Source organism: Myotis lucifugus, unplaced genomic scaffold (assembly GCF_000147115.1).
Source record: "Myotis lucifugus unplaced genomic scaffold, Myoluc2.0 scaffold_5, whole genome shotgun sequence".
NCBI classification, from domain to species: Eukaryota; Metazoa; Chordata; class Mammalia; order Chiroptera; family Vespertilionidae; genus Myotis; species Myotis lucifugus.
Window position 1 is genome coordinate 2317790 of NW_005871053.1, and position 21780 is coordinate 2339569.

The 21780-nt window shown below is 38.0% G+C and overlaps 1 protein-coding gene across 1 annotated transcript in view; it reads left to right on the forward strand.

The window, feature by feature from the left end:
• Positions 1-21780, forward strand: part of PDE1A (phosphodiesterase 1A) — a 195630-nt gene that overhangs the window by 149293 nt on the left and 24557 nt on the right. The window contains exons 7-10 of the mRNA XM_014467417.2: positions 7181-7281; positions 13935-14060; positions 14745-14846; positions 14954-15074. Of these exons, the coding sequence (XP_014322903.1) occupies positions 7181-7281; positions 13935-14060; positions 14745-14846; positions 14954-15074 (450 nt within the window). The remainder of the gene's footprint in view (positions 1-7180; positions 7282-13934; positions 14061-14744; positions 14847-14953; positions 15075-21780) is intronic.

The window sequence follows — 21780 nt, forward strand, 5'->3', positions numbered from 1 at the left end:
CGCCCTACCTTGGTCTGGCACCCCCGCTCACCTGCTCCACCATCCTGCCATGGCCAATGGCCACCATGTTCTGCACACGCCCCCTGGGGGTCAGCGCACATCATAGCAACCAGTTGTTCGGTTGTTCCACTGTTTGGTCTATTTGAATATTAGCTTTTTATTATATAGGATTACAAAGTAATATGACCTGATTTGGAGTTGAGTTCTATTTGGAGGGAGGTAGAAATCTCAAAAGCCTTCATTGATACAGTGGCATGAGCTTCTTGTGACCTTCTAGGCTGAACTATGTCAACCTCATACTTTGTGTTTTTCTGCATCACTAAATTAAGGTGTAATTGTGCCCATTGGGCAAGATCAAATGTAGTCATGGTGGGAGGTGGTCCCTGGTTGAGTTACCATTCATTCCAGGAGCATGATTGCCATTTAAAGGGAGGAAACAGAGGTTACCAATAATAAGTAGAAACTCAAACATTCAAAGATATAACTTTAAAATAGTGTAAGTTTTTTCAAAGTAGTCTGTAACCTTCTTCATACCTGTTTGTCTTTCTAGCATGTGTGCACGTGCACACACACAAACATACTCACACACATAGACATACTTTAAAAGCTCTTTGATTTCAAAGGCTTCATGGTCATGGCTGTTTCCTGCACTCTTTGCTTTCACCTGGTCTGATGTGCATGGCAATTAATGTGATAAGCAAAGTGTCCCTGACAGCTGTCAAAGCTGCTGCACTCGCCGAAATTGCTTTAACATCTTCTTGGTTTGACCTGCTTACTTGTTCCTTTCTAAGGCCTTGCTCTTGACACTGATAGTGAGGTGGCATACGTTTCAAGTATTTGGCATTTCCTTTTTTTTCTGAATTCTGTGGCTTTGAAAAAGTAAACTGAAAAATTGAATATTTAAGATTTACTCTTTAATGAAAACTGAACTGATTGAACTTCCTCAGAACAAGATAGAATAGAAAATAATGCCTACTTTGGTATGATAAAATATCTGCTGAATTTTGAAGTATAATGCAGAGATCTATGCTATTTAAGCTGGGGGTATAATCAGAATTTTAAAAATATGATTTTGCTTAAGTCCTTTTTTTTGTCACAAATGTAAAGGGAGATAAAAAAGAGTGTCCTATTTCACCTCCAGGACAGAGGTTCTGAAGATGAGACTAAAAAGCTGAGGAATGTTGTATTAGTGGGGAAATAGAGAGATTCAAATACACAGTGTGACTTTACCCTCAGACTTGCAAGAAAGACTCATTCCAGGTTACAACAAGACATTCCAACTTCTCTGGAAGGCTGAGGAAACCTGGCCCCGCCCGGCACAGCTCCTACGAAGTAGACTTCAGTAAAGATGACACAGTCACTTTTTGAGAGGACAGTGACTTACTAATTGTAAATATAACTTCACTCTAGCAAGTTTTGAAAACTTGTTTATGACTTTACTCATCCTTTAGCAATATATATATATATATATGTGTATATATATATATATATAATCAGTGGGTTCTTTGCTTATCCCTTATTTTGGTCATTAAAAAAATTAAAAAATTAAAATAATCTGGCGGGAGACTGTCAGTATTGTCCTGGATCTGGAAAGTACATTTGAACTAGAGGGAGTAAGGAGAAATGTTATGATGGATGGTGAAAAGAAAGGCAAAATAAATTTACAAATTTATTGACTATTTTGTCAAAACTAGGTGACACTACCAGCTTGACTGTTTTTGGAAAGTTATTTTAAAAGGCTTTTCTTTAGATGAAAAAAGTAATGATAGGTGGATGTTAATTTCCATCCACATAAAAATATCACTTCAGTGTTTTGGTCGATGTGCTGCTGTTTCCGAATGGTCTTATCAGTGTGACATTTAATGAGCACTCCAGGAGCAGCCCAGCACTGTCAGGTCACGAGTGCAGCCTGTCACTTGCCAAGTGTTCAGGGGACCATTGCCTGAACGGGACTGTGATTGTCCTTCAGTTTGTTAATGTCATGTGGACACCCTGGGAGTAGGCAGTGCAGAGGAAAGCCCATGCTAGTACACCCTCTGTCTCTCACTCTCTTTTGTCCTTTGGTTGACTTGTAGCCCTGAGCCACAGGGACCTGAGGGCTGCCACGCCACCTCCAAATGTCTATGAATATGAAATCATTGGGGCCTTGGAAGGGGAACGCTTGCCTTTGATGGCTCCTGGCATTGTGTTCTCGATAACACTAAGAGTAGAAGAAAAAGACATGACTTGAAATCTATTTCCTTTGGAAACTGTAGTCCACTTACTACACCCAGAAATAGCCTCCCACACACTGAAATTACTCAGTTTTTCTCCAAGCAATCTACAGAAAACTTGCCATTATGTTTCTATTCTACAAACTCTGTGGAAATTCTGATCTCAGAAATGGCTTCCCAGACAGCACTGTTTGGAAGAGTGGAAAGAGGCTTTTCAGGCCATCAGACATGGGCTTGAAACACTAGTCCATGACTTCCTAGCTTGTTTGCTCTCTACTTTGGTTCCCTTGTCACTAAAGTGCAGTTAATAATACTGAGCACATTGCCCTGGCTGGTTTGGCTCAGTGGATAGAGTGTCGGCCTGCGGACTGAAGGTTCCCAGGTTCGATTCTGGTCAAGGGCATGTACCTTGGTTGTGGGCTCATCCCCAGTAGGGAGTGTGCAGGAGGCAGCTGATGGATGTTTCTTTCTCATTGATGTTTCTAACTCTCTATTCCTCTCCCTTTCTCTCTGTAAAAAAACCAATAAAATATATTTTTTAAAAAATACTGAGCACCTTGTAGTATGACAATGAGGAGTCAATGATATCATATGTGTAAAGCACCTAACCTAGTTCCTGAAATATAGCTATTAGCATGTACACTAATATTAGTAAAAATCATTAATTTATTATTATTATTATTATTATTATTATTGTATAATCGCTTGCTATACTGGGTAAATTATAGCAAATTATCTCAGTCTATTCAAAGGCATAGAGAAAAAAAATGCTCAGCCCTATAATTTATGATAAAAGAGTTGTTAATTATGGTCTTTGGTCACAGCAGGAATTAATAGGTCAATGTGATTTTCTGATGTGAAATTCTCCCATCCCTAGACATACGTACTGTCTCTCTCTTTCTCTCTCTCTCTCTCCCTTCCTCCCTCCCTCTCTCATGGAATAATTCAGCTATGAAAATTAACATTATGCATCTTAAATCAAAGCTCTATTAACTTTTACTCATCAATATATCTGGGTAAATTGTCTAGAAATTCTGCTTTTGAAATTTAAAAGAATATATTCAGTACTAGAGGCCTGGTACATTAATTTCATGCATGGGGGGGGGTGTCCCTCAGCCCAGCCTGCACCCTCTCCAATCTGGGACATCCCTCTCACAATCCAGGACTGCTGGCTCCCAACTGCTCACCTGCCTGCCAGCCTGATCACCCCCTAACTACTCCCCTGCCAGCCTGGTTGCCCCTAACTGCCCTCTCCTGCTGGCCTAGTCACCCCTAACTGCCCTCTTCTGCCGGCCTGGGCACTCCTAACTGTCCTCCCCTACAGGCCTGGTCGCCCCCAACTGCCCTCCCATGCTGGCCAAGTCACCCCTAAATGCCCTCCCCTGCAGGCCTGATTGCCCCCAACTTCCCTCCCTCCTTTGCAGGCCTGGTCGCCCCCAACTGCCCTCCCCTCCTGGCCATCTTGTGGCGGCCATCTATGACCACATGGGAGTGGCCATCTTGTGTGTTGGAGTGATGGTCAATTTGCATATTACCTCTTTATTATATAGGATATTGCCTCCCTTAAGTAAAGAATGCTGTTGTCATTCATAGAAGAAATATTGTAATTTGTGGAAGGAACAGAAACCAGAACTGGACAGATTTTGATTTGAATTCCTGCTCTGCCACTTGAGAACTAGGTGATCTTGGGAAGTTTAGGATTCAGCTTTGTTATCTGACAAATAGGGATAAATATATTTACTTTCTAAATGGTCTATATAGGGTGGTTATAAAAATTAAATGACACCATCTAATTAAAAATTCAGTTAATATTAGTTCCTTTCTCTTCCCTTCTGTCATCATTGTGTATGCGATTAATGGCATTCGTATCTCCCTATAGCATAATATGAGGACTTTTATTTTGGAGCAAAGCCACCTGAGCATTTCTCTAGGCAAAATGCAACCTGCAGTGTGGATGAAGCACAGTCTTGTATTGCTTATTACTTGTCAGGAATCAGAAGAACCTAGGTTATGTACTGACCACCATTCTAGTTGGGAAGAGTGATATGATTCAGCCTCATTTTCTCTGGCTTTGTCCTCGTGAATCATTTACAAAATCCATAATTTTAAGCATTCACTTTCTGAGTTAGAATTCTCATTTGATGCCAGTGTAAAGTGAATCGGCAACTAAGAAGCTAAAAATAAGCTCAAAATTCTACTTTTGCTAATACAAAATAGATGTATTTTAATTAAACAGTAAAGCTCGTGTTTCTCTCTTCCCAAATTATCTTATAATGTAAACTTTATTAGTAAGACTAGAGGCCCGGTGCATGAAATTCATGCACGGGTAGGGTCCCTAGACCTGGCCGGTGATCAGGGCCAATCAGGTTCCTGCCTCCTTGCCTCCCCGCCTCCTCCTTCCCTTGCTCCCTCAGCACCCCACCGCCACCACTGGTTGCCCACCATGTTCCGCACCGCCCCCTGGTGGTCAGCGCACGTCATATAGAGGGATCGAACTTCCGGTCTCCTGGTCAAGGGGACAATTTGCATATTAGCCTTTTATTATATAGGATTATAGTGTGGCAATACATAAGAGGATTCATGGAGGAAATACTATTAATAAGAGGCAGAGATTAATGAGACTAAATACAAGAAACACGTGTAGAGTAATTTTGACAGCTAGGAAGATAATTTTAAATACTTATGAGATAATCTATGATTAACATCTATTTTCTATTTACCTTTTTACAATTTTAGCTTCATAGTCTATATTATTATAGTAAATATTGGATGTTGCTTTTTAAAAAAATCACAGTTAAATATGTAAATCTTATATATAAGAAATACTTAAGAAAGTGTGTGATTTTTTTCTAGGAACAATTTCCTTTAATAAAACAGTGGCTTTCTGGGAGTACAAAAACTGGTTTAATTTCAATTCCTATTCATTTCATGGTGCTTAATTCCACATTCTCACTGGGGACATTGGAGGCTCAGTCCCAGTTCAGCCTATAATACAGGCCTTTAATAAGGTCATTTTCTTTCTTTTAATGGCTCACAATTAAATGCACCTATAAACACAGAGCAGTTAGTTAAATCAACTCCTTTTGATTCTGAAAATAATTTCTGCTTCAGTCATCCATGTGTGAAGCAGTTATTCTTGAATTGCAATCACTAAAGATATGTTAGCTCACTATTATTTTCCAGATTGAATGACTTAAACAGTGCATTTAAGGTAATAAGCTTAGTAGAATGCCACTTATTCTATATTTTACTATATGGCAAGACTTGCAATAGGCACAGTGCATACATTGACTATAAACTTCTTGTAAAAGTCACGGGGGGATGATCACTAATTCTATTGTCATAGGGACTGTGGCTGGAAGGGAAAAGAACTTATTTGTCTAAGGATTAACAAAGATTTAAAACCAGGATTGTCTGATTTCATATCTTCACCAACTACTCCTTACTACTTCCTCAAAATGCAACATTGGTCCAATTCAATTCAAGAGACAAATATTAAGTTCCTAGCACATGCCAAATGCCACGCTAGCTTACGTGAAAGATACAAAGATTAATAAGAGCATGCCTTTGGCAACTATGAGACACAACAGTTATCACCTCCTTCATTTGTGGCCTCATGGACCTACAGTGGCTTCCTCTTGCCTTTTATACTAGATTCAAATTCTCAGCACTAATCATTACAATCTGTCAACTCTTTCCTATGCGCTGCACTATTTTCAATCTTACTTCACCTGACTCTCCAACACAACTGTACTATGAGGACTTCAGTTTTCATATAGACTTCTACAGTGTCATTCAACATTTGCTCTTTTTATTTTGAATCTCTCTGTTCCCAACCTTGCATTTAGCTGCCAGTCTTTGTCCATCCTAATTCCAAAAATCCACTGCCACAAAATAGACATTCTATCTGCCCTGCTATTGCACCATTATATTGTGACCGTTATTCAAGTATTCATGTAGTTATATTTTTCTGTTGCTTTGTGCAAGGTTTTTAATTATTTGAAGTGTGTGGAATAAGACCACTAAGACCAAGCTATATGTCATTGTGGATCCTCCATTCCTACCACTGAATCTCAGTGTTGTCCAATGGGACTTTCTGTGATGATGAAAATACTTTGTATCTTCACTGTTCTGTATGGCAACCACCTGCCACATGCGACTATTGAGCAGTTGAAACATGGCTACTGTGACAACAAAATGGAACTTAATTTTGTTTAATTATATTTATTTTTAATTTAAGTAGTCACATGTGGTTATATTAGAGCAGTAAGAGTGTTATACAAAATGTGAGTGATAAACTATTGAATTATTTAAGTGGATTTATACTAGTATGTAGTGAAATTTTGGTAAACCGTCCAACTGATAACAAAAAGGTCAATGTATATGAAGCAGGTGATCTGGAACTTATGTGAAAGCATTCATTTTTAATTGTTAAGTTTAATTGCGCAGTCATAGAATATATGTGCTATGAAGCGTAAATTTGGTAAATCCTTAGAAATGCCTCTGTCTTTAAATATAAAAACTAAGTTCAGTTTCTCTAACGGAAAATTTTCTCATAGTAAGGTTTTCTACAAAAGTTGAGGTCAGAGACATTTTATTGATATATGAGCTGTATGTTAAAATTCACTTACCTGTAATTGATTTCATGAGAACCCAAATTGGTAAGGCTATGAATTCAAAATCCAGTCAGGGTTTAACCATTTAAATAATAAAAAATTACTTTCTTTCCAATTAGCAAGGAAAATTATATTGTGTGGATTTTGAACTTATAAGACATGAAATAATCTTTGACCTCATGAAGAGTTCATTATTATGCACAATTAATGGAGGTGAAATAGAAAGAAAACTGTATTTAAAATAAAACAATAATGTGATTAATTATACTGGGTGCACTGAAAATCTTTTTTGTGGAATGACAACATTGTCTCTGCTTTCTAAACCTATTGGAATCTTTCTTAATTTACTAGCACTGGCTGACTGAACTGGAAATTTTAGCAATGGTCTTTGCCGCTGCCATTCATGACTATGAGCATACAGGAACCACAAACAACTTTCATATTCAGACAAGGTAAGCTAAAAATAGTATTAAATTTTCTAAGTTAAAACTTGAAATTTATTTTTCTGCATATGACTTATTTTAAGAGGATTTAAAAATAATGAAGATATTTAATAGGAATAGGTTTAATAAATTTTAGCAAAATGTCTTAAGCTTTAAACACTTCAATCAATCAGATATTATTTATCAAGAATTTTGAATGTATTTTGTGGCATATTCAGCAATTTAAAGAACCTAAAGATGTGTAATATAATTTTTCTCTGCCCAAAATTTACACTTTGAAGTGTTATACGAGCCAGACATTTATTTATTGAGACAAACCTTGCAACTTGTTGTCTAAGGCCGTGGTCGGCAAACTGCGGCTCACAAGCCACATGCGGCTCTTTGGCCCCTTGAGTGTGGCTCTTCCACAAAATACCAACTTCTGCGCATGGGCCACGAAGTTTCAATTGCACTGTATGTGCGTGGTATTTTGTGGAAGAGCCACACTCAAGGGTCCAAAGAGCCGCATGTGGCTCGCGAGCCGCAGTTTGCCGACCACTGGTCTAAGGCATCAGTTTGGTGTTATTATGTATTTGAAAGTAATAACACAGCACTTCTGAAAAAACAAATCTAAAAATCAAAGAAATCTAACTTCCAGGTGAGCACAAAGTGTTAAATTTTAAATAACTGGAAAATGTGATTTTAAAACGAATGGTGATAATGCCAGTTGCTAGATTCAAAATACCAGAGTGGAGGTGTATTAGTCTGTCAGGTCTGCCATTCCAAAAATGCCACAAATTGGGTGGTTTAAGGAACAGAAAGTTTCTCACAGTTCTGGAGACTAGCTGTCCAAGATCAAAGAGACAGCAGGTTTTGTTTCTTCTGAGGCCTCTCTGTGTGGTTTGCAGATGGTCACCATGTCCTCACATGGTCATTTGTTTGTGTTGGAGCATCCCTGGTGTCTCTTTTATAAGAAGACCAGTGTTACTAGATTACGGCCTCACTCTTATGATCTCATTTGATCTCAATTATCTCTTTAAAGGCCCTATCTCCAAATTCAGTTATATTCTGGGGGGTTAGAACTTCAACATGTAAATCTGGGGGGAATGCCAGTCAGTCCATACGAGGAAGGTGCTCTACGTTGTTGTTGTTGTTTTTGTTGTTGCACAGAGCTCTCCCTTCCTGGGAGGCAGAATTTGGTTGAGGACCCAGCAGGCTCCAACTCACTTTATATGCATGTAATCCTGAAATGCCTGTCTTTCACTAGTCAGATATGCTTAAGGTGGAGATGTAAGTTGAGAGACAGATGTGGTTTTGGGACTACTATAAAACTCTCTATTCTTGTTGAGGAAAATCTAAACCTATTTTTATTTGTTCATTTTTTTAAATTAATGGAATTTATTTCATATAGCAGATTTAGGCTTACAGAAAAATTGAACTGGAAGCACATATGCTCCCTCCCTCAACCCACAGTATCCCCTGTTGTTAACATCTTGCACTGCTGTGCTACATTTGTCACAATTGATGAACCATTGTTGGTATATCATTAGTAACTGAAGTGTCCATAGTGTGCATTAGGATTTGTTTTTTTGTGTTATACATTGCATGGATATTACAAATGTTTAATGCCATGTATCCACCATATAGCAACACACACGATAGTTTCACTGCCCTAATTGTCCCCTTGCTTCACATTTTAATTCTATCCCCCTCCCCCTCCCCTTTTACCCATGGTAACTACTGATCTTGTTAATGTCTCTAGAGCAGTGGTTCTCAACCTTCCTAATGCCACCACCCTTTAATATAGTTCCTCATGTTGTGGTGACCCCCAACCATAAAATTATTTTCATTGCTACTTCATAACTGTAATTTTGCTACTGTTATGAATCGTAATGTAAATATCTGATATGCAGGATGTATTTAGACGACCCCTGTGAAAGGGTCGTTCGACCCCCAAAGGGGTCAAGACCCACAGGTTGAGAACCGCTGCTCTAGAGTGTTGCCTTTTCCAAACTGTCATATAGTTGAAGTCATGCAATAGGAAGCCTTTTCAGACTGGCTTCTTTCACGTAGCAATATGCACTTAAGGCTCCTATATGTATTGTTATGACTAGACAGCTCATTTGTTTTTATTGCTGAATAATATCCCATTGTCTGGATGTACCAGAGTTCATTTACTTATTCACCTATTGAAGGGTATCTTGGTTGCTTCCAAATCTTGGCACTTATGAATAAAGCTGCTATAAACATTTGTGTGCAGGTTTTATGTGGTCTGTTCATTTGTTTTATAATAATTTCTAACAACTGATTTTCCAGTTATAGGAAGTTACTGATGTGGAGAGCATAGAAACATTTTAAAAATATTAGACATTTTAGAGCTTCAAGGGACCCAAAAGTGGCCGAGATCCACATTATGGATCACCTGGTCGTAGAAGAAAATGCAAAGATCTGAAGAGGTGAAATGACCTATTTATATGCACACAGTCAGCTGATGGCAGTAGCACAACTGAGAAGCTAAGAGGGACACTCACTCTCAAACCAGGCTATTTACACAACCCTGCTCCCATGGCCAGAGACGGACATAGGATGGTCCCAGAACTTTGTAGCCTGAAATGGATGGACTTGGAAATCATGGCCCCTTGATGGAGACAGAAAAAGAGTTGAAATTCAAACAATGAAATATTGGGGAAGGTATTCTGTCTCTCCCCAGACTGACAGAGCATGAAGGGAAGGGGGAGACACAGAGACTGATGCGGAGGGAGTGTTTGCAGAGTATAGGCAATTGTTTGTTTTTATTTGTGTTTAACAGCAAAGGAAAGGCAGTGCATGCAGTTATCATTTTCCTGTTCAAAGCCTCTTCTATAGCCACTAAATCTCACAGTGAGTGGGATTTTAATTAAAGACAGCTCACTATGGAGCTGGGTCCTGCATCAGAAAATAGTTCGGGGAGTTGGAGAAGGGAGCAAATGATTTGGTCTCCATGAATACTTCTTGCTTTTTCTACTTTGAAAAGGAAAGGCAATGGACTGGCCTTCTCCAGTTGCAGTGTTAGATGCTTCTAGCCTTCTCATTTGACCATTCATTTACAACTGAAGGAAGAGTCCTAATTCCCTTGTACTTTGGACTGCACAGAAGGAGAGTGAGGTCGGAAAAAGAAGGGAGAGAAAGAGGAGGAAGAAGAATCCTTTATTTTCTATTTTTATATTAAAAACTATAAAAGGGGGAAGTTATAGTATTTTACTATTTTCTTAAAAATTATCTACTAGGATCAATTATTTAATGGGTTAATTTTATAAGAACTTGAAAATTCTATGAACAAAATATTTTAGCAACCAAAATGCAACCAAATAACATGCTTTTTAAAATTCTTGCTATCACCTTCACATTTTGTCTAAGGAGAAATAGGTCTTATGTTATTGCATCATGCAAAATTATTGAAAAATAATTTAAAAAACAGTGCAAGGCTAGTTTTAAGTTTAATATAGACACAATTCATGAAATCCTCACAAGTGTAAATAAATGAAAATAATTTATTCCATGTGAAAAGAATGCTGAGCTACATGTTACCATGGATACTGGATGTTGCTTAAAGTCTTGTTCTTTTCTTAGCAAAGACCACCTCAAACATTAAGATTATTCTGTGTTCTCAGCATCCTGCTCTATTTATAAGACAAAATTATACCTACTTTGCTACAATTAAATCTAGTACAAAAACCCATATTTTCTTGTTGATGAAAGGTAAAAATAGGGTTTTTAAATGTCTTTCCATAACCCTGGCAAAACTGCCATGAGTAGATTGGAGGCCATACAGATGATATTTGATTGCACATTATAGTTTTTTCCCAATGTTGGCAGCTTTGAGAACAGTGCCAGGTGTTAGTTAGACTGTGGGGGTCAAACCAGACCTGGCTTTAGCAATCTCACTTCTTGAGTTCTGCCTAGGAAAGAATTCAGAGCTAAGACTCAAACTCTACTAGAACCTTTATTTAGGAAATCACAGAGGTAGAAGAAGTAACTCATAGAAGAAATGGGCTTAGGAAATAAGTTATAGAGGCAAAAAAAAGGACCATTGGAGCTTGGGAGTGAGGAAGGTTGTCATGGTAATGCATTTGGGGGGTAGAGGGGGGGAAAGGCATGGGCATGCTGCCAGGAGGGAGAATGCTCTGGGTCCTCTTTCCTACGGGCTTTAAGGATGGATATTACAGGTGAGGTCCCAAGGCAAGATCTCAATACAACATTCAGCAGCTTTCCAGGTGTGTCCTTTAAGGGTCAGGTTCTCCACTGATTGGTTGATGCCAGGGTAGGGGTCATTATCCGATGTAGCTGGTCCTGAAGTTAGTCTTGGTGACGTTGCTTATCTGGTTTTTCTGCTTTTCTGGGCCTGGAGCTGAAATACAACTGAGGTCTAGATGTTATCTCTAGAGAGGAAAGGTCAGAGTGTCTAAACCACATGACCAGCCATATGCCAGGGCAGGAAAGGTCACCCAGGGATGAGGTCCCTCCCTACATCTGTCCATTGCTAGGCACCGAGTTTCCACCCTGGTGACTTTCTGTACCTGGCCCATTGTTCTTGCTCTGCTCATGTCTGTCTAACTGCCTGCCACACCATGACCTCAGCAAACTTCTGGAGATACTTGGACAAGACCTATTGAATTCTCTCTTAAGTAAGGATCACATGTGTGCTTTGCTAGTTCAGTTTTCTTTGTACTGAGCTATGACTATTGGCTAAGTAATTTTTAGACCACAGCTGAAATTATTAAAAGAAAATGTATTTAGGAAGCACGTACTATTAGCTAACTACATGTTATTCTACTTTTATAAAGCTCTAGAAACAGAAGGGGAAGTAAGTATTCTACTGCCCAATAGGTCACTTCCCCTATCTTGGAGTAATAATAAAGCTTGGTTTATCTCAATTAGGTTGCTTGCAACAGGAGCCAGGTTTCTTTAGTTCTTTGTTTTGTTTGTCCTTGCCTACCCGTAAACATTCAGTGATAGGGCCAGTATAAAGTGATAACCTAGGCTCTACTCCCTGAAAAGCCTAAAGCAGTAAGTCTTAAGGGGGCAATTTTAGGGCTGACAGAGTATTGATCTCACAGGAGGGAGGAGACGTGAGAGGAGCCTGGTGTTGGCAAAACATTTCTAAAGGTTTCACCTTGACTTTCCTTTGGCTATTTTTGCTGCTTAACTCCAACTTGCCAACTTAAGGAATGAGTTCATGTTTTAATAACATTGAACACAGTGGCTCTGCTTCCATCCCACACCTTGAAAATGATTTGGCAACCTAAGAGGATAAGGAAAAAGAAGCAAGGGCTCCGTTATAAGGACATGGGAATGCTTGGGACATTTTACACTCTCTGTGCTGGAATGCTACATTTAACAATGCAACTTAAAGTGGCTTATTTGATAATCAAATGACATGAGATACAGACTGTTGAGAAATAAAAGGTTTCCCTTGATCAATTCATCACTTAGAAATATAATACCCATTATAAATTGGTGATAAAACATACATTTTAAGTTTGTGTAAAAAATGGTTTTGCTAGTTTTATTTAATGCGAGGGAATATAACGTTTAAATTGAATCATAACATTATAAGGAAGAAAAATTAGAATCATAAATAGACCAAATGATTTTCATCATTCCCCTCTGCCCTCTGCCCAAAGTAATTTCAGTTTCAGAGGACAGGGGTGGTAATCCACTCTCTGGAAGGAGTACAAAGAAGTTGATTTATTCACTGAGTGAATGAGAATGTTAAGTAATTTTTTTTCTCTCTTCAGCATACCTAGATGATCTCACAGGTATCTGGATTACAAGTAGAAAGGAGAAGCTATAAATGCATTTAAACTATGTTGTTCAGTACCAAGATCAAGTGGGGTTTATCCCAAGTTCAATATTTGAAAATTAATTAAGGTAATCTATCATATCAATAGGCTAAAAGAGAAAAGTCACATGATCATGTCAATAGATGAGGGAAAGGATTTAACAAAACTCAACACTCACTCATGATAAGAATGCTCAATAAACTGGGACTAGAGAGGAAGTTCATCCACTTGAAAAAGAACAACTACAAAAAAACCTATAGCTAACATCATCCTTAATAGTGAGGAACTTGAAGCTTTCCCACTAAGATCAGGAATAAGGCAAAGATTTCCCCTATCATTTGCTGCTTTTCAACATCATACTGGAAGTCCTAACTAATTCAATAGCGCGCACACACACACACACACACACACAGACACAGAAACAAGAAGTATACCGATACATGTCATAATATATTTATCCAAACCCATAGAATGTACAATATCAAGAGTGAACCCTAATATAAAACTGTGGACTCTGAGTGACAATGATGGGCCATTGTAGATTCATCAGTTATAACAAATGCACCATGCTGGTGGGGAATGTTGGTAATGGGTTAGGTTATGCACATGAGGGACAGGGAGTATATGGCAGATCCCTGTATCTTCTGCTTCATTTTGCTGTGGACTTAAAGTTGCTAAAAATAAAGTTTATTTTTTTAAAAATTGTCATTTTTTTTAAAAAGGGAACTAAGACTTCCATAAATTTACATATTTAATTGTAGGGTTTTTACTGATGAGATGTCTTGTGACTTGAGTATTTTTATTAGTCACTCATGAAGTCTAAAGAAATCCTCTAGTAGGCATTTTCTTTGTCATTCTTAGGTCAGATGTTGCCATTTTGTATAACGACCGATCTGTCCTTGAAAATCACCATGTGAGTGCAGCTTATCGACTGATGCAAGAAGAGGAAATGAATGTCTTGATAAATTTATCCAAAGATGACTGGAGGTGAGTTTAAGAGGAAACGTAGAGGAAATTTAATTACAGGAAAAAGTTAAGTTGTGTGACTTAAGGTGAAGAAAACAGATGAAAGTGAATCCCTCACTCAGACAATCTTCCCAATGGCCTTCCAGACAAAGCCACGGTGGCGGGGGGCCAAGGCAGAGGCGGTTAGGGGTGATCACTGGCAGGGAAGGGCAGTTAGGGGCGATCAGGCCAACAGGGGAAGGCAGTTAGGGGCAATCACGCTGGGAGGGGAGGGCAGTTAGGGTCAATCAGGCCAGCAGGAGAGGGCAGTTAGGGGCGATCAGGCCAGCAGGCAGAGGTGGGTAGGGGTGATCAGGCAGGCAGGCAGGTGAGCAGTTAGGAGCCAGTGGTCCTGGATCAGGCCTAAACTGGCAGTTGGACATCCCCCGAGGGCTCCTGGATTGGAGAGGGTACAGGCCGGGCTGAAGAACCCCCGCCCCCCACCACCACCACACACACACACACACACACACACACACACACTGTGCACGAATTTCTTGCACCAGGCCTCTGTAACTTTTATAAGAACATTTACATTAAAAAGGTAGCTTCTTTTGTGCTTATATCCATTAAGAAAAATAAATGTGATCAGTGATGTTTAAGGAAATGTTCCTCTTCAGAACAGTAAAGGGCCAAATGAACATTTTCCTTTTGATGACTCCACAGGGATCTTCGGAACCTAGTGATTGAAATGGTTTTGTCTACAGACATGTCTGGTCACTTCCAGCAAATTAAAAATATAAGAAACAGTTTGCAGCAGCCTGAAGGGTAGGTAATTTTCTTTTGTGATGTTACAGTTCCATGGGCTTATACTTAGAAAGAACTGTAATTGGTTACTTTGTTCTGATAATTTGAATATGTCTTTGGTTTGACAGGACCGACAGAGCCAAGACCATGTCCCTGATTCTCCATGCAGCAGACATCAGCCACCCGGCCAAATGCTGGCAGCTGCACCACCGGTGGACCATGGCCCTGATGGAGGAGTTTTTCCGACAGGTACTTCTTTCACACTCTGTGCAAATGTTTTTGGAAATAGTGACTGTGCATATTGATGTGCTCATTTTTTCACATAAAAGGTGACTTAGTAACTGGCTACAATACTATTTTGGACCCTGGGCAAAGTATTAATCTTTCAGATAAATGTATTGAAAATTTCTACATGGTGAAAACAAACAAACAAACAAAAACTTATAGAAAGTCAAGACTTGAATCTCAGATGTCACTCTCAAGGAAGAAAGAAAAAAAGGAAGGAAGGAAGGAAGGAAGGAAGGAAGGAAGGAAGGAAGGAAGGAAGGAAGGAAGGAAGGAAGAAAGGAAGGAAAAAAATTAGAGTTGTTTTTGGCTATTAAGAGGTAAATGCTAGATTAGAGACAGAAAAAAACTTTCATAATAAAAAAGGGAGAGGGAGGATATATGACACTTCTGCATACATCTTGGTTAGAATTTAGTCCTGTATGCATAGCTGCAAGGGAGGCTGACAAATACAGTTTTCAGCTGTGTGGACCCAGGCCTACATTAAAAAGAATATCTATTGTTATGTGCAAAAGCAAGCCTGGATGTGGCTACAAGGAATGTCTAGTGGTCTCTGCTACAAGTATGCATTTTTTTCCTATAGTGTTTCTGTTCTGTTTCCACCCCTACCTGGGATGCTAACCATCTGGAGTTGGCATCAGATCCCACAAGTTAAGAGCTCAGTGGTCCACAAGACTGGCTGTACTTCAGATGCCATCCCCGTATGGGGCCCCAGAGAATATTGTTGAGAAAAAAATGTTAAAGACCTGTATAAATTGAGAGATATGTTAATGGATTGAAAGATTAAATATTGCTAAAAAATCAATTCTACTAAAATTGATTAATAAACTTAGCATAATCCTTATAAAAAATTATAATAGGCTCCCTTGTTGAAAGAAAAGCTAATGCTAAAATCTACATGGAAATGTAAGAATCTAAAAATAGTTAAAACAATTTTGAAAAAGACTAAGGAAGTTGGAGGACTTACACTTCCTTATTACAAGATATAGTATAAAGCCACAGTAACCAAAGCAGTGTGTTGTTGACATAAGACCAATACGCAAATAGACCAATACAATAGAATGGTGATTCCAGAAATAGTCTCATAATTACATGGTCATTTGATTTTCTGCAAAAACATCAAAATATTTAAATGGAAAAAGGAAGTTCCTTAAATGGCAATGAAACAACACTTATTAAGTATATTGGAGAAAAGGAACCTGTGACTTACCTATACCATTTATAAAATTAATTCAAGAATGACTGACCACAGGCTTAAACCTAAAACTATGAAGTTTCTAGAGGAGAACTCAGGAGAATCTTTCTCTAATCTTGACGGTAGGATTTATTTCTTAGCTAAGACACATAAAACCCTATATATGAGAGAAAAATATGGCAAAGTGGACAAAAGCACAATTTAAAACTTCTTCTCTTTAAAAAATACTATTAAAATAGGCAAGCCATAGAATGAGAAAAACACATTTATACTACAAATACCTGTCCAAGAGTTTGTTCCCTGATTGTATAAAGATCACCCACAAATCGATAATAAAAAGAAAATTAGCCCTATTTGATCAGATACCTTATAAAAGAAAATACACAAATAGGTGATAAGTATATATACAAGTATGCTCATTATCATTACTTATCAAAGAATTACACATGATGAGATACCAGTACATCCTCACTAGAATGGCTAAAATGAAAAGGACTGACAGTATTAAGTACTATTTAAGTGGAACAACTGCAAGTGTCAGGCGTTGCTGGTGGGAGTATAAATCATTACAACCCATCTGGACCACTACTGGTTAGCATCTACTAAAGACAAACTTAATATCCCCTGTGACCCAGCATGTCCACTCATAGGTGTATAACCCAGGTAAATTAATGCTTACATCCATCAAATGTCTTATATAGGACTAGTCATAACATAGTAGTTATGACAGCCCAATACTAGAAACAGCCCAAATGTGCATCAAAGATATAAATGGGTAAATACATTATGGGGTAGTCATACAATGGAATATGATACAATAAAAATGCACTACATACAAAAAAACAATAAATCTCAAAAAATGCATATTATATGATTCCATTTATATGATTTTCAAGAACTGGTAAAATTAATCTGTGCTTATTGAAATCTGAACAATGGGTGCTTTTATGGAGTAGGATTTACTGGAAGATATTAAAGGAACTTTCTGGGGGTGATAAAAATGTTTTATATCTTTATTGGCTGTTATTTATACAAGTGTGTTCATAATTTATACAGTTAAGAGTTGAACATTTTTTCCCCTTAGTTTAGAAAACAGTATAGCAGGTTAAAGATGCTTCATCAATTACTTAAAGAACACTAAAAACAAAACAAAACAAAAAATCACCATGTGAAAAAATAGCTCTGCCCTGGACCATTTGCTGAGGGGTTAGAGCCTCGGCCCTCAGACTGAAGGGTCGCAGGTTTGATTCCAGTCAAAGGCACATACCTCGGTTGCAGACTTGATCCCTGGCCCCGGTCGGGGCATGTGGGAGGCAATCAATAAATATGTCTCTCACATTGATGTTTCTCTCTCTCTGACTATCCCCCTCCCTACCACTCTCCCTAAAAATTAATGGGAAAAATATCCTTGGATGAGGATTAAAACCCACTCATCCAAAAATATTAGCTCTACTAAATACCAGAGTCTCTTGAAAATTACTGACAGATCTCCCAATAATACCATGATTTGTATTGTCCATGTCTTTTATTGATTTCAAGCCAGACAAAGAACAACTGACAGAATCATGAGAATAATGAATTCAATGGAATTGAGTGCAGATGTTTTTAAAGTTCATCTTATTTTGAATTTTCTAGAAAGATGACTGATACTAATAATGAAGCTTCCAGCATGCAGTGATTTCTGACATCTGAATTTCAGGGCAGAGGGAAATGTTCTATAAGGCTACTTAGCTACTTTGTCATTCTCAGTGCTTAATAAACAGTGACTCAGATATCTGAATATTAATGTTTAAGATATACCCAACACAAGAGGTCAAGTTTTAGAATAGTTATAACATCATGCTTGGTTTTGTAATCTGCATTTTCAAGCTGTGTTACCTACAGGAAGAGGACATCAGGTTTTTGTTTTGTTTTGACAGGACTCTTGGTAGACTATGATAGATATTTGTGTAACCCCCAAATATCCAGAAATGACAGTGTTTGCTTCGATGGCTTTAATGAATAGCCCTAAGGAGAATAAAGTGTATATGTTAACGTGGACTATTAGAAAATCAAACTATCTCTGCTAGCATTGCCTCTTTCCTTCAACTACAAAAAAATCCTCTCAGATCATAATGAATTGACTTAGGACTTTAGATTTAACACTGGAATCTTATAGTTCTCTGTCTCTGGGTTTTTTTAAAGTAAGTGATGTTCAAGTCCCCTTCAGAAACATACATAGCAAAACAGGAGAATGTGGAGTTAAAGGTCAAAACGAGTGAGTTTATACTGCCAACAAACATGTTTCACAAGTAAAACAAGTTTATAAGACTTGTGCTAAAATATGACCTTGACTCCAACAGGTAAAATGCTTTCATGCATTCAGTTAACTAAGTGAGCCTCCCAGTTCCTGCATATTCTTAGCCATGCCACGCAATTTAGCCCTTCAGAGGTAGATACAGCAACGAATCTGAAAGTCCTCAGTGTATGCTTTGCTCATGAGCTATTTAACGGGGTCTGTGTATCTATGCAGAGGTCCCAGCCATTGGCAGGACTGCAATGGTTCTCCCATGATTTTGCTCATTCTTGCTCATCCTCATATCACCACCTGTGAAACTACCCCATTGTAGAACCCACGGGGCTGAGAGGTCCCTTCTCCCTAGGTAGCCAAGTGACTGGGGCTTTTCATCTCACACAGTCCAAATAGCACTTTTATAAAGAATTTGAAAATATATTCCTTCATTCCTTTGGAATGTACTAAAAATCTAAATACTGTGTCATGTGAGCCACGGTCTGTACTAGAGAATTTGAGGCAAATCAGCCAAGGTCTGCCCAGAACCCAGCATGGCCCTCAGCGGCAGTGTAAATGCAAGCATTGTGTGTGTCTTGTCAAAGAAAGTGTTTTATGTATATTGGGCAAGCATAAGAAGTCTGATAATGCAAAGTGAGAGATAATTCGACGTGGCTTCAGAACACCTAAGTGTAAGCTCTAGCTTTCTACCTGTCCAGTAGGGAAAATATGAGTCTTCACCTTCTTACCTATAAGATGGTGTTAATTCCACTTTGCCTCCTGCTAGGATGGTTGTGAGGAACAAAATGATAGAATAAATGTGAGAGGTTATATAGACATACTATAATGAGGAATTGGTATTATCTATTATTTTCCCAGTTATTTTAAGCTTTATATTTTTCCAAAGCAAAGTATTAGGAAGCCATTGATATTTTGTTATTTGATAGTTATTTAAAGCCAAACTTTGAAGGATCTGGCTGCAATAAAAAACACACATTCCCAACCCAACCATGGTTTAAAAATTAGTTGGTTAAGAGAAATATTTTATTTTTGCTCTGCAAAATATAGCACTAGACTTGAAATTCAAAATTAGACACTGGATATCAATTTAAAAAATTTAAAAAACTACTCAAGATAAGGAACTGATTTTTAGAATCAACAGCAACAAGAAAATTTATGTGTGCATGTGTGTGTGCACACATAAACACACACACATTTTAAAAAATCTCACCTGAAGATATGCTAATTGATTTTAGAGAGGAGAAGGGAAGGTGAGAAAGAGAGAGAGAGGAAAAAAAAAATCTATGTGAGAGAGAACATGAATTGGTTGCCTTCCATATGCACCCTGACCCAGGACCGAACCCACGATATGCATGCACACACATTCTTATATGTATATATGTATGTGCATACATATACATATGTATGAATTAATGTTTCAAAAAAGCCTAGAGGAGTTTAGGGATCAATTTCTTATTAATTTGTCTACCAAGTTTATCTTATCTAACAAAAGGGCTTAAATAGACATTAACAATTTTTAACACCATGCATTTTTGGAAGACAGAAGTGTAGACCAAGCTACTTGCATCATCCTTTAAAATCCCATCAATGTTACTCTGATCCTTGGTGTAAATATTTAGGTATACATTCTAGAATCAAGGCAAATGACAGCAGGGAGAGACCAGAATTGTATCCAGAATTTGTAGTCTTGAGGAACTCTTATTTCTGACTCTTGAGTAAGCAGCAGGTCCTTATCTCCAGGCATCTTCCGCAGCACACCTGCGAGTGAGTCATCAGCACAGCAGTGCCCTCTCCAACTGTCCATGCAGGTCAGCACAGTGGCCTCTGCCCTCTGACTGTAATGGGTGTACTTGGAAAGTGCTCCATTCATTTCAACTATGTCCAATATTACTGAGAGATCAGAGGTGGAGGTACCAGCCAGGAAAATAACCATTAATAAAGGAAGACATATTCTCTTCTTGAACAGACATATTAGGTTGGCAAGATAACAAGAAGTTAATATAGTTAAAGTTAAGAATATATATAATCACTGCTATTAAAAATTGTGCATACTTCATACTAAATGAACCTGATGACTAAGTGAAGTATTCTCTTTTTCAAATAGTTGCTTTGTGACACATGAAAAACACACACACACAGATATATGTGTGAAGCCTACCTTGTATTACCTTGTCAGACAAGGAGAAATGAAGAACTAGAAATGCAAATTATTTAGGAAGGAAGGTCAAAATGATTGTTTTGTCCTAAATAGTATACAGTCCAGCCCCTTTATTTTCTTCAGTGTTGCTAGAAGTAGTATAAAGTGTTATTTAAAAATAAATTATATTTCCCAAAACAATAAAAATGTATTTAGTTAGCGAATTCTCAACTAAGGATCCGGTATCACAAATTTAGAGACACGACCAAAACATTTTCATAAAGAACTGTAGCTATGAGCCAGGATAATAACTCGAAATTTAAAAAGCAAAGCTTATAGTTTTAAGAGGCATGAAAGTGGAAACATCAATTACACAGGGCATATTAATGTTGTGTAAAATATAACACTCAAAAAAATACAATTATATAAATTTTGCTGAAACCAAATGTTAGCTATAATAATCATTAAGCATTCAAACAGTTTTGGTGACTTTTATAGAATTTAGAAAGGCATTTTTAGGAGGAAGGCAGAAAGGTAATTAGGTGGCCTAAATTCCTTAAATAAGTTGTTCAAAGAAGGCTAAACTATTACACCTACTCCTCATTTTAAATCTCAATTAATTCCCCTATTGAAATAGAGGTCCCTCAATTACTAGTTTTGGCCTCACAGTGGCCCCAAAATCTGTGGCCAGAGGCTGGCTACATGTTTGTTGTTGATGTTGCATCTGTGCCTAAAACTTGGTTTCGGTACAAAGAGGTTTCTCAAGACTTCATACTTTACTTTTTCCTACCTTTTGCAATTTTTTAGAACTATAGAAACTGTTTGACTTCAGAGAAAAGAGAAACAAATATGCCATTAAGTCACTGGATTTGACATCTTGTTGACAGCCATCAGAGCATTTCACGCTGTTAGGAAAGCATAAAAACAATGATTAGATCTCTGTCATGGCCTTTCAAAGAAGAAATCTCCACAGCCTCCAAGGGAATTGCTAAGACAGGCATAGCTGTCAGACGTAGCACCTCAGGCTGCCTTGAGCTTCCATGTCAGT